Source organism: Chelonia mydas, chromosome 24 (genome assembly GCF_015237465.2).
Source record: "Chelonia mydas isolate rCheMyd1 chromosome 24, rCheMyd1.pri.v2, whole genome shotgun sequence".
NCBI classification, from domain to species: Eukaryota; Metazoa; Chordata; order Testudines; family Cheloniidae; genus Chelonia; species Chelonia mydas.
The window spans coordinates 14818557-14834083 of record NC_051264.2 but is presented as its reverse complement, the minus strand read 5'-3'; the positions used below and the strand labels follow the sequence as shown (position 1 = coordinate 14834083).

Sequence of the window (15527 nt, the reverse complement as noted above, 5' to 3'; positions counted from 1 at the left end):
CGTCCAGCTTTTCTAAATAGTCCCGAACCACCTCTTTCTCCACAGAGGGCTGGCCATCTACTCCCCATGTTGTGATGCCCAGTGCAGCAGTCTGGGAGCTGTCCTTGTTAGTGAAGACAGAGGCAAAAGAAGCATTGAGTACATTAGCTTTTTCCACATCCTCTGTCACTAGGTTGCCTCCCTCATTCAGTAAGGGGCCCACACTTTCTTTGGCTTTCTTCTTGTTGCCAACATACCTGAAGAAACCCTTCTTGTTACTTTTGACATCTCTTGCTAGCTGCAGTTCCAGGTGCGATTTGGCCCTCCTGATTTCATTCCTACATGCCCGAGCAATATTTTTATACTCTTCCCTGGTCATATGTCCAACCTTCCACTTCTTGTAAGCTTCTTTTTTATGTTTAAGATCCGCTAGGATTTCACTGTTAAGCCCAGCTGCTCGCCTGCCATATTTACTATTCTTTCGACACATCGGGATGGTTTGTCCCTGTAACCTCAACAGGGATTCCTTGAAATACAGCCAGCTCTCCTGGACTCCTTTCCCCTTCATGTTAGTCCCCCAGGGGATCCTACCCATCCGCTCCCTGAGGGAGTCGAAGTCTGCTTTCCTGAGAAGACAAGGCTCAGAAACGAGCAGGCCAACAAAGTTCCCCTGAGCTCGCTGGCCCACACCAAACTCTTCCCCCCCCTCAACCTCCTGGGGACTGTTCCCCACCACCGGCCTCTGCGTGTTGCACCAGTGGGGACGGGGCCAGGTCTGGGCAGCAACCTGGGGTATTTTGGTGCATTCCAGTTTCATGACAGCATGAAACCCACCAGAAACCCAGCATGAAACCAGAAACCAGGAACCTGAAACCCACCAGAGACGGGGGCGGGGGAGGGTTGTTCAAGCCGGCGCGGTTGCGACGCTTCTCTCCAGGGTCGCGTTCTCGGAGCTGGCACTTAAAAATGCCTCCACCCTCCCCCAAAACCCCAGCACTCGAGGTAATTCTCCCACATTTCGGCTAGGACGTTCGCCCTCTGGCTCTGCCTGCCAGCTCGTGGCTCCCCGCCCCGGACGGGCCCTCCTCCAGTCCATCCCCAGGACCTTTGCCTACGAGCCACAGATCCCCCCCTTCCCATTGAGCCTAATGTAGATCAGAGCCACCCCCGCCCACAAGTGGGCTGACCTCCTTTCCCCACAGCCCCACGCCTTACTTTGCTCCACGGTGCCCGGGCAACCGTGAAGATGGTTTCCCGTGGTTCCAGTCTAGCCTTTTCCAGCGCACCTGGCCAGGGATGGGTGGGAGGGACAGAGGGGTGCCTGGCCCATATGGGGAGAGCAGTGTCACCCAGCCCTCTCCTCCACCACTGACTCCCCCATCCCATCCTGGGCTCCCTCTCCTTCCCCTTTTCCCCAGCAAACTAACCCCACTGGCAGCAACAGCGGCTCCTGCCATGGCACCTACCAGGCTGGTCCAAATGGGGGCTGGAGCCGCTGACCGCGGAAGGCGGGTGGACCCTGTGGGGCTCAGGACGCTGCTGTCCTGGATTTGCTCCATGCTTGTCAAATGGTTTGCAGGGCTCTAAGCAGGGTCTGAATGAGCTCCCCGACATCTAGCGATGAGCTGGGGCCAAAACCTTGAGGACCAGGCCTTGTTTGCTCAGGCACGCCCACTCTGCCACAAATCACACTAGTATTGAGGGCACCGGTAATGAAATGTTGTTATCCCGGTTGTGTGCCCAAAGGGGTGGCAGAACTGTGCTTCGCACGCCCTGATCGAGGGCTTTCGCCCTCGACGAACGTGCACTGGCTAAGGCTGTGGGCTTAGTGGCATAGACATTTTTTGATCCTCCCTTTCTGCACTGTTTAAAGACAGAGCTGATTAGACTTGGCTGAGAGTCTTGGGGTTTGTGGCGGGTGATGGCTAGAGCTGAAATCACTGATAACCAGGGCGAAGCATTAAGCCTTATACCCAGGGCTGGTTTTAGGGGTGGGTAGGTTGGGTGACTGCCCAGGGGTGCCCCTCCTTGTTCTGCTGCCATCTGCAGCCCCCACCCCACCCCCTCGGCCAAGCTGCTCCCAGGAGCTTCCTGTCTGCTGTGCAGAGGGTTGCGGGGGCTGATTTCAGGCTGTTCTCTCCACCCCTGCCTATGTACCCTGTCTCTGCTGAGCTGGGGTGCGGAACAGGAGTCTGTGCTTGGTACTTATTACTTGGTACTTCCTGTTGAAATGCGGAATGTACATGTATTCTCTGGAATTTTATTCTTTCAAACTTCGTTAAGGATTGCAGTGCTGTTATTTTCGGGTTTTGACTGGTCTGTGCATTTCATAATTATATTTCCCCCTAATGCTGAAATTTAATTCTTTGAGTAGCGAGTTCTAAAATGCCTAACCTGTCCTGGCTGGCGTAATTATCATTATTACTGTTATTACCATCTTGTGCTTTGTCATTCCTTATTTAAAACAGTACAATCAAATAATAGTATCCTTCTAGAATGTAACTTTGCTAAGGTGAGTACAAGCTAGTGCCAGTTTAAAAAACATTTGCTAAAAACATAACTTTAGATACTGGGCAGATGAAGGTCACTTATTTTCAAATTGTATTTTTAGTTATATCTGTAAAATAACACGTGTATGGAAAATCAGTGAAATTCCCGGTATGGTACTAAAAGCAATGATGGAGTCCAATGTTAGGGAGTCACGTACATGATTGTGCTCGGGAAACATAAATGCCAGAATAATTAGAAAAATAAATTCCCGTTTTTAATAAACCCTTAATCATGTATGTTAAAATTAAGTATGTTTTAGTGGGGTGAAAAACAATTGACTAAGATAATGGTAGTAACACAGAGTGTGTCTGTTAGAGAAAGTAAACAGATTTTAATCAGATTTATTTATTTGTATTTATCTCTGCTAAAGATAGTGTATAAAGCAGCGATTTTCAAATGTGACCACCATGGCCGCATGTGGCCACCAGGGGCTTTTCTTGTGGTCACAGTGTCCGGGGGGGCAAAGCAGCCACCCCTCCCCTTCCCTGTTGCTCCTGGATGCGCCATCTTGATGTTGGCCGCTGGGGCTGCCAGCCGGGGTTGGGCCCTGCCGCTGCCCCCCTCTGGAAACACCTGGGGCACAACACTGGAGGAGAAGGCAGACTGTGAATTTCCTGCTTTCCCGGGGGTGGTGGGGCTTGGGCTTCAGCCCTGGGATTGTGGGGTGGCAGGCTCTGGCCACAGGGCTTTGGACTATGGCCCCGGGGCTTCAAGCCCCTTCTGGGGGCCCCATCCCCCGGGCTTCAGGCTCTGGCTCCCTGCTGCCTCCCCCACCTCTCATCGCCCCTGGTCCCTGCTGCCTAACCATCGACCTCCCCATCCAGGGCTTAATTTGTCCCCAGGCTTCCCAAGGCTGAGTTAGTCTGCTGTGAAAAGTGATACCTGTATGTTTGTTAATATCACTTTTCACAGCAGCAGACTTCCTAGCTAGCAATAATTAAATTACAATGATTTTGATGTGCGTATGTATTAATTAGGGGAAATTATCAGAGCGACCAGCAGCCGCACTCTGAGGCCACCAAAAAATTTGTCATGAGACCCTCTGGTACAAAGTATCAAACGTGTGTTTCTGATATCAGTGTTAAAGCACCAGACCTGATACCTCAAGGTTTGGGATTGGGAACATTTTGCTGTATTATCTCCTGATTGTTCTAAATTTAAATAGAAACTTTAAACGAGGCTTTAATTGGTGTTTGTATATATTTTTTTCTTTCTCTATATAACAATTAGATACAGAGCTCCTGTCAGCTAATTCCTAAGTTGTTATCTGCAAAAGCCCCTAGAGTCTTCAAGCGCCTAAGCAGTCCCTGGAATCATGGTTAAAGTTTCCTTCCACTCCTGAAAATCTGAAATGGCGCCCTGGTGAGCCAGGCCAGAGGGCTGCAGGAGGGCCGTGGGCTCTGGCAAAATGCAGCCCCCACGTGACAGCGTGAAGCCTTGAGCCACATGCCGAGCACCAGGCATCACAAGCCACAGCAGCAGTGCAGACGTGAGGGTGGCAATACACCATATGCCAGGCCCCCCTTACATCTGCGCTGCTGCTGGCAGCGATGTCTTCAGAGCTGGGCGCCCGGCCAGCACCCACGGGTATCAGGCCGCGCTGCCAGTGCTTAATTTGTGCCAGGGCTGAGCTCTGGCATCTCTTTCAATACAAATTAAGCACTGGGGGTAGGCAGTGGGGCCCAGAGGTGATGGGGGAATGGGGAGCCCATGGGAGCCAGGGAGGGGTAATGGGGGCGGGCGTCAAAATACAAGTTCACCCAGGGCACCATTTTCCCGAAGGCCGACCTTGCTTACCCCTGCTGTGGTACAATAGTCCTGTGGAAGAATCTGCCCTAGCCATGAGGTTCCCTCACTAGCCACTGAAATCCCAGAGAGCCGGGGGGAGCCTCAAGGCACCGAGAGGCAGGTGGCAGCAGAAACTGATGGAGCAGGGCCATCGCCGGCACGGCAGACGGCGGCGCAGTGGTGACAGCAAAGGAGGCGCTGCTCCACGTTCCCCTCCGGTGGGAGATGAACTCACGTGAACGCACCTCTGACCTGGTCTGACCTGGTCTTCGCGGACCCAGGGCAGCAGCGGTGAGTGGGGTGCGGCAGGGGGGAAGTGGGAGCAGGGTGTTAAAGGGGCATTTGTCCATCAGACTTTCACGCTGCGCGGTGAGAAATTGAGGCCAAGGACGCTGTACTCGGAGGCAGGGGTTTTTGCTGAGCACTGATTCAGGGTGTCGAGAATCTGGGGCTGGTGTGTATTTCCCCAGATTACTGGCTGGGGGCTCGAGCCGGCTCTGCGCTGGGTTGTTAAGAGGGACCCCTGGGTATGGAACCCCGCCCTTGTTGCTGCCGACTCCACATGGCAGCAGGGTTCAGTTACCACAGGATACGCTGTGGTCACAGGCCGTTTAGCCCCCCATCCATTGACGGGTCTGACAGCTCCACGGTGAGAAGCAGCAAGTCCCTCAGAGGCTGCCTGTGCGGGTGGGTCGAGGACGAAAGCAAACTGCAGGTGATTCTGTATTTGTTTCGCTTCCACCCTGGTTACAGGAAATTGGTTACACAGTCTTAGAAGCAGCAGAGGTTTCAGTAAATTTGTCCCGAGGCCAGATCCTCGTGACAGAGCTGGGCTGATGGAAACTCCTCGGTCACATGCAGGCATGATGCAGTGTTTGGAGACATCTGCAAACCCCCGTGCTTCCCCCATCGCAATGGGCTCATTGGGAATTCCCTTAGCTCAGGGATTTAAAAACCCAACAAGGAGCGACTGATATTCAGAGCAGGCTTCAGGAGGCCACACTGCCTGTGCCCGTCCCCCATTTCCTGACTGCGACTCTCTCTGGGCTCTCTGTCTGCCAGGATCCAGCTGGGCTGCGCCGGTGAGTACGTCAGTGACTTGGGTTGCTTGTCTCAGACAGCATCCGACTGTCTCCACGGTTGGGACGGGATCTGCCCCGTGGCTGAGCGGCGACGTCTGATCCAGGCATGGACTGTCTTGACCTCTGATCATGGCCCGGGAGCGGTTGTGGTGCAGCAAGAGGCAGAGGGAGGGGAATGGGGTGTGGAGATGGGACAGCGGGCTCAGGAGGGTGCTGATATGCTCAGAATGGGGCTGGCTGAGCCAGTACATCCATTAGGAGGTGTCAAAGGGGACCAGCCTTTGCTCATTGCTGACCTGGGGCCAGGATGAAGTCACTGGTTTGAGTTGGATCCTTCTTGGGAGCTGGGAGATTGGAGGATGGGGGGCGAAACTGTGAAATCAATTTCGTAGGGCGTTGGGGGGGTCACTTTGCCAATCAGTGTCTGCCCTTCTCTTGCAGGGCAAATCTGAGTCTCTACAGCGTGTAATGTGCCCTGGCCTTTGTTCCCCAATTTTCCTGTTCCTTGTGTGGGGGGCTCATTGGGGTGAGTATCTCACTTGCTAGCCCCTGCTGTCCTGTCCTGCCCTGTTTACAAACCACGGAGAGTTTCCCAAGCTCTCTTGTAGCTCCCGAGCTCGGCTTCGGGGCAGACACTCTAGTGCCCAACAGTGGGGGAAGTGGTGTTATTGAACACTAACAGGAAACTGAGTTGATATTCGTTCAGCTCTCTAAAACCATTTTGATTAAGAAACCTCCTCTTAATCACACCCTGCCCATTTGGTGCTAGAGGGTCATGACTTGATGGTGATATTGAGTGTTTCACGAAAAGCCCAGCTCTTGCTGACTCTGAATTACAGAAGAATTATTTGGTTAAAAACTAAGATTTCCGCCCCCACGTTTGTGGAGAAAAGCTTGGAAACCCAAGCAGGCCGGGATGTGGATTTTTGTTGCCAAGAAAAACGTCAGTAGAAAAGTTTGGGGTTTTGCTGAAATTTTTCCTCAGAATTTTTGGGGCATTTTCATTGAAAACCCTGAAAACTAGAAAACTGAAAATATTTTTGCTTGTGACTGAAATTTGGGGGATTTTGGCTGCCCAAAACCATTCAGCTGTTGGGGACGGGGTGGGGACGTGTTCATTTAAACCTCAGAAGCCATTTTTTGTTTGAAAACAACATTTCAGACCAAACTTACGACCCACTCTAGTGCAAACCCGACCTGGGTGCAACCCGCGGCTCAGAAGGCCAATGAGCAGAACAGCAAGTGTATTATCAGTTACAATCGCCTGATTTTTAAGCTGAGCTCATGACTTTTGGGGGCCTGAATCATGAGGGTTTGGGGCAGGTGATACGGAACTCACTGGGCCCCCCAGTGTTCAAACTTCTCCCCAGCCTTTCTGTTTCGGTGTCAGTCATGTCCATGCTAGGGGAGAGAGCATCATGGAGATCCTTTTCTCGTCCCTCCACCAATTTGCCCCACTGCCATATAGGGAGATGGCAGGAGATCAAGCTCTGGAGCCTGTCGAGCCTTCAGCCTCTGCTGCTAAGTAAAGGGCCAGTTGGGAGGGTGGTTTCCTTGGCGTGGACATGTGAGCCACTAACTGACCTAATGGCTGACATGTGAAAGGCTCCATGTCCTGGTCCCTTGAGCATGTCAGCCCATGTCCCCTTTCATCTCTTCCTGCCCCAAAGCTCCCACCCCATTTTGGCGCTAACCCCCTGGGGTTACAGAGGTCCCAGGGCAGGGGGAGGCTGGGCAGTGGCCAGGATCTCTGTCCCTGACTCTGTTTCCCTTTCAGGGCTCATCACAGCCGAGTCGCCCATCACTGCTCAGTTCGGGAGGGACGTCACCCTGAGCTGCCTCTTCCAGTCCCAGCCTGGGATGAACCTCCAGCACCTGACCCTCACCTGGCAGAAGGAGTGGGTGGGAACAGAGGACCTGGTGGTTCATAGTCACTATTATGGGAAGGACCAGCTGGTGAAACAGGACGAGGCTTATAGGAACCGGACCTGGCTAGATCCAGAGGGGCTGGCCCGGGGGAACGCGTCCCTGATGCTGAGGGGCGTCCGCACGCAGGATGAGGGTGTCTATCACTGCCACGTCACCTCGGAGCAGGGGACAACTTCGGAGACGAGGCAGGTTACAGTGATGGGTATGTCTCGTTCAACCTGAGGGTTTCAGAGTAACAGCCGTGTTAGTCTGTATTCGCAAAAAGAAAAGGAGTACGTGTGGCACCTTAGAGACTAACCAACTTATCTGAGCATAAGCTTTCGTGAGCTACAGCTCACTTCATCGGATGCATACTGTGGAAACTGCAGAAGTGTGCATCCGATGAAGTGAGCTGTAGCTCACGAAAGCTTGTGCTCAAATAAATTGGTTAGTCTCTAAGGCGCCACAAGTACTCCTTTTCTTTTTTCGTTCAACCTGAGGTTTCTCCTAAGGCTCCGTTGCCCTTCGATATCTGACGGGCTGAGGGAGGCTGCACTGGAAGCTGGTTTATTCAGAGATAATCTCCCACCTAACACCTGCGGCATCTTAGCATCGAAATGTAGGGCTGGAAGGGACCTCGAGAGGTCTGCTGTCAGGAACAGAGATTCGAAGATCTCCGACCTACAGCTAATTCCCCAAAGCAGGAGGGTTTGCAGCCCTCGACCATGACTCTGGATGCTTTGCTCCATAGCAATGTCCAATCATTTCTTCAGTCTTTCGGTGCTCCTGGCCTGAGTGATATCCATGGCAAGGAGTTCCATGGGTTAGGCATGTACTGTGGTCGGAGAAATATTGTCTACAATCAGCCTTTACTGTTCTGTCAACTCCATTTAGGGGTCTGGGGCTCAAAGCAATGTGCCATAGGGCTGAAGGATGGCAGAGATTGGTACTTATCCACAGATTCGGAATTGTGTCCTTCTAGGCTGGCCACCGGCATTCCAGACTCTACAGTTCAGACTGGGATAGGGTGGGTAGGACTAGAGGCACAAATTGGGGTTCTGTCTCTTAAGCAAGGTAAGCCGTCATGGGATAAGAGGGAAGGTTCTCTGATGGATTGGTAACTGGTTAAAAGACAAGTATCAGGGGGTAGCCGTGTTAGTCAGTATCTACAAAAACAACAAGGAGTCTGGTGGCACCTTAAAGACTAACAGATTTATTTGGGCATAAGCTTTCGTGGGTAAAAAACCCACTTCTTCAGATGCATGGAATCTGAAGAAGTGGGTTTTTTACCCATGAAAGCTTATGCCCAAATAAATCTGTTAGTATTTAAGGTGCCACCAGACTCCTTGTTGGTTTTTTTTGGTTAAAAGACAGGAAACAAAGGTAGGAATAAAGGGTCAGTTCTCAGAATGGAGAGAAGTAAATAGTGGTGTCCCCCAGGGGGCTGTACTGGGCCCAGTCCTATTTAATGTTTTCATAAACTATCTGGGAAAAGGGGTAAACAGTGAAAAGACAAAATTTGCAGATGATCGAAAACTACTCAAGTTAAGTCCAAAGCAGACTGCGAAGAGTTACAAAGGGATCTCACAAAACTGGGTGACTGGGCAACAAAATGGCAGATGAAATTCAGTGTTGATAAATTCAAAGTAATGCACACTGGAAAACATAATCCCAACCATACATGTAAAATGATGGGGTCTAAATTAGCTGTTACCACTCAAGAGAGAGATCTTGGAGTCATGGTGGATAGTTCTCTGAAAACATCCACTCACTGTGCAGCAGCAGTTAAAAAAGCGAAGAGAATGTTTGGAATCATTAGGAAAGGGATAGATAATAGGACAGAAAATATCAAGTTGCCTCTACATAAATCCATGCTACGCCCACAGCTTGAATACTGTGTGCAGTTCTGGTGGCCCCATCTCAAAAAAGATATATTGGAATTGGAAAAGGTTCAGAAAAGGGCAACAAAAATGATTAGCGGTATGGAACGGCTGCCATGTATGCAGTATGAAGAGAGATTAATAAGAATGGGATTGTTCAGTTTGGAAAAGAGATGACTAAGGGGGGATCTGATTGAGGTCTATAAACTCATGACGGATGTGGAGAAAGTCAATAAGGAGCTGTTATTTACTCCTTCCCATAACACAAGATCTAGGGGTCACCCAATTAAATTAATGGGCAGCAGGTTTATAATGTAGGGAAGTATTTCCTCACACAAAGCACAGTCAACCGGTAGAACCCATTGCCAGGGGATATGGTGAAGGCCAAGACTATAACAGGGTTCAGAAAAGAACAAGATAAGTTCCTGGAGGATGGGTCCATCAATGGCTATTAGCCAGGATGGGCAGGGATGGTGTCCCTGGCCTCTGTCACCCATTCCCAGCTTCTGGCAAACAGGGGATGGATCACTTGATGATTCCCTGTTCTGTTCATTCCCACTGGGGCACCTGGCATTGGCCACTGTCGGAAGACAGGATACTGGGCTAGATGGACCTTTGGTCTGACCCAACCTGGCCATTCTTATGTTCTTAAATATCAGTGGGAGGAAAATGAAGCTAATGTTGGAAACATGACTGAAAGCCCAAGGACAAGATTCTCAGCTGAGATATCCAGCAAGATTCCAATGGCGCCATTGCCGATTGACGCCAGCTGGGGATCTGGCCCAAAACACCTTCTGCAGAAGGAAACCAGTATTCCTGTAAATGGTAACTGGCTCTGGCTGGTAAGACCAAGGTGGGGAGAGCGTTCATGTGTGGGGTGGACACTGTGGCCATCCCAAGTGGATCTGATCTCAAACAAACTGTAGACGATGTCCCTCCTCAAAGCTGGCTCAAACACCAAACTTCATGGTTTAACCTCAAACTGCACAGTTTAACCCCTCGTGCTGTGTTGCTGGGCAGCTGTTACCTGGCTGTTCCGCCCCAGAGGCGGCTGCATCTCTGCACTGGGGAAGCAATTCCTGTGTTTGGAGCCTGTCAAGCAACTGGAGGTGAAAAACTCCAGAGACATGGGAAGTGTTTTTTCCTTTCAGCACCCTACAGTGAGCCTCATCTGACCCTTGACCCCTCGTTTCGGCTCGACCACACTCTTTTGACCTTCAGCTCAGGGGGCGGGTACCCCCGAGCAAGTGTGGTGTGGAGGAACAGGATGGGAACCAACCTGACAGAGCTCAGCAGTACTACAGAGTCCGTGGACGCCCAGGGCCTTTACACCCTGCGCAGCGAGCTGGTCGTGCCCGTGGGGCAGAGCTCCAACCTCACCGTGTTCCTGGTGACAGCACACGGACGGGAGACCCCCGTGCAGCACGTCACAGTGGCAGAAGGACCCGGTGAGTGGGGGAAGGGGGGTGGGAATTGTCCAGCCGGTGCAGGGCTCTGCCCCACAGCGTGACACAGGGAGGGGATTAGTGGCTGAGCACAGTTATTTAACCCATTGTTGCTCCCCAGTGGCAGAGCGGGGTATTGCCGCTCAGCAGCCCCGAGTTTGGGCTTCACTGTGTTGGTCCAGGCCGGAGGGCAACACACTGAGCCTGGGGAGCTCCGGCTCTCAGGCCCTGTTCACAGGAAGCTCTGGGCTCTCTCTTGCAGGGCAGAGATGCAGCCATGTCTGGCTGCTGGTGGCCTGTCTGGGTGCCGTGACCCTGTCCGTGATAGTGGCTGCAGGGATCCTTCGCCCTCCCAGCCGTGGGACTTGTGGACGCTGCTCAGAGAGTCGCTTCGCCGGGACGAGGGATGTGGAGGATCCTTCACCCCAGGGCCAGCTGGGCCCTGGCACCTGCCCAGCCATGGGTACACCCAGCACCGCTCTCAGGGCTGATCTTCTGGCGGCTCCCTCTGGCCTCCCTTCATGCCAAGACTCTGTAGGTGGAAGCCAGGGGTCTCTAGACCCAACAGCCGCACTTTATAGCAAGGACAGCGCAGTTCAATGGTCAGCACGGAGCCACTGCACCAGGGCTTGCTTTTGTCCCTGACCCCTGTGACGGGAGAGCTCCCTGCCCGGCGGGGACTGACCCATGTCACTACAACAGGGCTCATACACTGCGGCCCCCACAGGGGAACCTAACCCCGCCCATGCAGGGCAGCTCTTTGTCCCCCTCTAATCACTGCCCCACATCAGAACGTTTAGTGAGACCCCTGCGGGGCTAGGGCCAAAGGCTCAAAGGTATTTATACAGCCAGTCCACCCCCCCATGCAGAGGTGGGACCACGTAACCCTAGAGCTGCCCTGACAGGGGTTTGTCCAGCCTGGGCTTAGAAACCTCCAGTGGCAGGGATCCCACGACCTCCCTTGGACACAGAGTCCAGAGCTGAACTCCCTTGGGAGCTAGCAAGTGGTTCCTGATCTCTACCCTTACTCTCCCTGGCTGCAGGTTAAGCCCAGTGCTGCATCTCCTGCCTCCAGTGGAAATGGAGAACAATTTATCACGGGGGGCAGGAGGGAGACCAAGGGATTGGGGCGGGTAGGAGGTGGACTGGGGAGTATAAAGTAGTAAGGATGGGATGGAGAGCAATAGGATGGCAGCTCCCCCACCCCAGGCTTAGCGGAAGGACATGACTCCCAAACTGCCCCCGAGCTGTCCCCAGAAACTCTGTGTGTGTTCGGTTCCTGGCTGGAGCACCCCCAACCCTCCTACACGGGGCGCCGGCAGCCTCCCCTGGTGGCCCCGAGGGCAGATTTGACTATTTATTTATAATGATTTAAAATCTCATAGAATCATAGAATATCAGGGTTGGAAGGGACCTCAGGAGGTCATCTAGTCCAACCCCCTGCTCAAACCAGGACCGATCCCCAATTAAATCATCCCAGCCAGGGCTTTGTCAAGCCTGACCTTAAAAACTTCAAAGGAAGGAGATTCTACCACCTCCCTAAATAACGCATTCCAGTGTTTCACCACCCTCCTAGTGAAAAAGTTTTTCCTAATATCCAACCTAAATCTCCCCCACTGCAACTCGAGACCATTACTCCTTGTTCTGTCATCAGCTACCACTGAGAACAGTCTAGATCCATCCTCTTTGGAACCCCCTTTCAGGTAGTTGAAAGCAGCTATCAAATCCCCCCTCATTCTTCTCTTCTGTAGACTAAACATCCCCAATTCTTGCAGCCTCTCCTCATAAGTCATGTGTTCCAGTCCCCTAATCATTTTTGTTGCCCTCCGCTGGACTCTTCCAATTTTTCCACCTCCTTCTTGTACTGTGGGGCCCAAAACTGGACACAGTACTCCAGATGAGGCCTCACCAGTGTCGAATAGAGGGGAACAATCACGTCCCTCGATCTGCTGGCAATGCCCCTACTTATACATCCCAAAATGCCACTGGCCTTCTTGGCAACAAGGGCACACTGTTGACTCATATCCAGCTTCTCGTCCACTGTAACCCCTAGGTCCTTTTCTGCAGAACTGCTGCCGAGCCATTCGGTCCCTAGTCTGTAGCGGTGCATGGGATTCTTCCGTCCTAAGTGCAGGACTCTGCACTTGTCCTTGTTGAACGTCATCAGATTTCTTTTGGCCCAATCCTCCAATTTGTCTAGGGCCCTCTGTATCCTATCCCTACCCTCCAGCGCATCTACCTCTCCTCCCAGTTTAGTGTCATCTGCAAACTTGCTGAGGGTGCAGTCCACACCACCCTCCAGATCATTTATGAAGATATTGAACAAAACCGGCCCCAGGACCGACCCTTGAGGCACTCCACTTGATACCGGCTGCCAACTAGACATGGAGCCGTTGATCACTACCCGTTGAGCCCGACAATCTAGCCAGCTTTCTATCCACCTTATAGTCCATTCATCCAGCCCATACTTCTTTAACTTGCTGGCAAGAATACTGTGGGAGACAGTGTCAAAAGCTTTGCTAAAGTCAAGGAACAACACGTCCACCACTTTCCCTTCATCCACAGAGCCAGTTATCTCATCATAGAAGGCAATTAGATTAGTCAGGCATGACTTGCCCTTGCTGAATCCATGCTGACTGTTCCTGATCACTTTCCTCTGCTCTAAGTGCTTCAGAATTGATTCCTTGAGGACCATGATTTTGAAGCCCAGCTCTTGATTTCCAGGACCTGCCTCGTGGGTTTCAGAGGCAGAGGATTGGCTGGGGTGGGTGGCAGGAACTCACAGGATTTGGGGACAGTCAGGAAGTTATTGCACATAATGTGCAGCTATTGGTACTTATTTATTTCTGCTGGCAGACAGAGCGATTTTCTTCAAAAGAAACAAGGCTTTCAAAAATGTATATTTTTAAACTAAATCTATTGGGTATTCTTTAAAAGAAACAAAGAGAAATGTATTTGTAACCTGCGACCTTATTGACATAAACTGTAACCGTATAGATCATTGTTGCAACCACTGTTATATATTTGCAGCCAATATTGTACAAAGGTTGTTGTGTGAGGTGTCTATGAAGAGGTTACAGTTTGCTGGTTATAATTATGCTAGCTGTATGTGTGTGTCATTTGGGTAGCTGAAGTTATGAATATGGCTATGTATTTGTATATCAATGTGTTTTGATTCTAAGTAGCTTCAGTGAAGCATTTGGTCAGCTTCTTGAGAAGGGACTATTCTCAGTAAGTGCCCAATCAAGAAACACTTAATTGACAATGGATTTTGGGGGATGCCAATCCACATCTGAGCTTTCTTGGGAATGTTCAAACTAACATGTAAACGATGGTGTCGGCCTGCAAACCGATTCATGCATGGACATGTGACTTGCCCATGTGACTCCAAGCTCCATCTTGCTGCTGTAATTTTCCACAGCCAAGAACAAAGAGGTGTCCTTCCACCTGGAAGAGACTATAAAAGGCAGCTGCCTCATCTCCATTTTGTCTTCTGGAGGAACCTTGCTGCAAACTGAAGCTCTGAACAAAAGACTGAATGACCCATCCCAGCTGTGCTTGTTCTCCAGAGACTTGATTTGAACCTGAAGTTTATTCCATCACTGCTACAAGCCTGAACCAAGAACTTTGCCATGACTGTATGTCATTGATTCCATTTAACCAGTTTTAACTCTCATCTATATTTCTTTCTTTTTATGAATAAACCTTTAGATTTTAGATTCTAAAGGTTTGGCAACAGCGTGATTTGTGGGTAAGATCTGACTGGTATATTAACCTGGGTCTGGGGCTTGGCCCTTTGGGATCGGGAGAACCTTTCTTCCTTCTCTGGGGTATTGGTTTTCATAACCATTCATCCCCATAACGAGTGGTGCTGGTGGTGATACTGGGAAACTGGAGTGTCTGAGGGAATTTCTTGTGTGACTTATGATTAGCCAGTGGGGTAAAACTGAAGTCCTCTCTGTTTGGCTGGTTTGGTGTGCCTTAAAAGTAAAGGAACCTCAGCCTTGGGCTGTAACTGCCCTGCTCTAAGCAATTTGTCCTGAATTGGTACTGTCAGAAGTGTCCCCCTAAGGGCAGCATCGTTACAGTGTTGCAGCAACAAGGGTCGGGTTCAGTACAGTGACTCCTCACTTAAAGTCATCCCCGTTAAGGTTTCATTGTTACGTTGCTGATCAGTTAGGGAACGTGCTCGTTTAAAGTTGCGCAGTGCTCCCATATAACGTTATTTGGCAGCCGCCTGCTTTGTCCACTGCTTGCAGGAAGAGCAGCCCGTGTGGGGGCTTGGAACCAGGAGTGGACCAGCAGCCCCCCTATCAGCTCCCCACTCCCTTAAGTTCCCAGTGCAGCAGCTCAGCCGTCCCTCCCCCCACTGCCCTGCGCTGCTCCTGCCCTCTGCCTTGGAGCTGCTCCTGGGGGCCTCCTGCTCGCTGTGCAGGAGAGGGGGGAAGAGGGGGGCTAATGTCAGGATGTCCCCCTCCCCCCACTCCTGCCACCCGCTTACCCCTTCTCCATATAGAGCAGGGTGGGGACAGGCCAGGGCTCAGGACAGAGAGACTGCACCTGCTGTCTCAACTTCCTGATCTTTTTAAAGGCAATGTACTGAGAGTCGAGTCAGCGTACTTAAAGGGGCAATGTGCACCCCTCTCTCTCCCCCACACACAGGGTGTGCGTCTGTGTCTCTCTCTGCCATGCTGTCTCCCCTCCATTCGTGCTGCCTCGTAGAGTGAGAGGCTGCATTAACAGCGAGGTGTTGACCCCTGGGGGCTCAGCCGAGTGCGAGTTCATCATTCGGCAGTAAGGCATTCCCTGGGAACCCTCCCACCCTCTGACTCCACTGCCTCAACCAAGCTTCACAATCATCATTGCTGTGTACAGTATTAATTTTTTTTAAAATT

General features: G+C 51.4%; 1 protein-coding gene across 6 annotated transcripts; it reads left to right on the top strand.

Moving 5' to 3' along the window:
• The first annotated feature begins 486 nt into the window (after positions 1-486).
• LOC114021416 (CD276 antigen) lies at positions 487-14356 on the top strand. 6 transcript variants are annotated; one of them, XM_027830592.3, is made up of 6 exons: positions 487-4608; positions 5179-5399; positions 5841-5925; positions 7177-7530; positions 10339-10635; positions 10895-14356. In XM_027830592.3, exons 3-6 carry the CDS (start codon positions 5868-5870, stop codon positions 11275-11277), a joined length of 1092 nt encoding a protein of 363 aa, XP_027686393.2. In that variant the 5' UTR covers positions 487-4608; positions 5179-5399; positions 5841-5867; the 3' UTR covers positions 11278-14356. The 6 variants fall into 6 exon arrangements, with proteins under 6 accessions (XP_027686393.2, XP_043391273.1, XP_043391271.1 ...); XM_043535338.1 differs by lacking the exon at positions 5179-5399 and having other exon boundaries at positions 10895-12127; XM_043535336.1 differs by having other exon boundaries at positions 5841-7530; positions 10895-12127.
• Positions 14357-15527: the final 1171 nt, after the last annotated feature.

What these genes read in the sequence shown, in the direction of transcription:
- LOC114021416 (XM_043535333.1), top strand. Translation starts at nt 7,029, where the DNA reads ATGTCAGCCCATGTCCCCTTTCATCTCTTCCTGCCCCAAAGCTCCCAC. An exon ending in GAGGCAGGTTACAGTGATGG is followed by an intron (nt 7,531 to 10,338) that starts GTATGTCTCGTT and finishes TTTTCCTTTCAG; the next exon opens with CACCCTACAGTGAGCCTCAT. An exon ending in CACAGTGGCAGAAGGACCCG is followed by an intron (nt 10,636 to 10,894) that starts GTGAGTGGGGGA and finishes TCTCTCTTGCAG; the next exon opens with GGCAGAGATGCAGCCATGTC.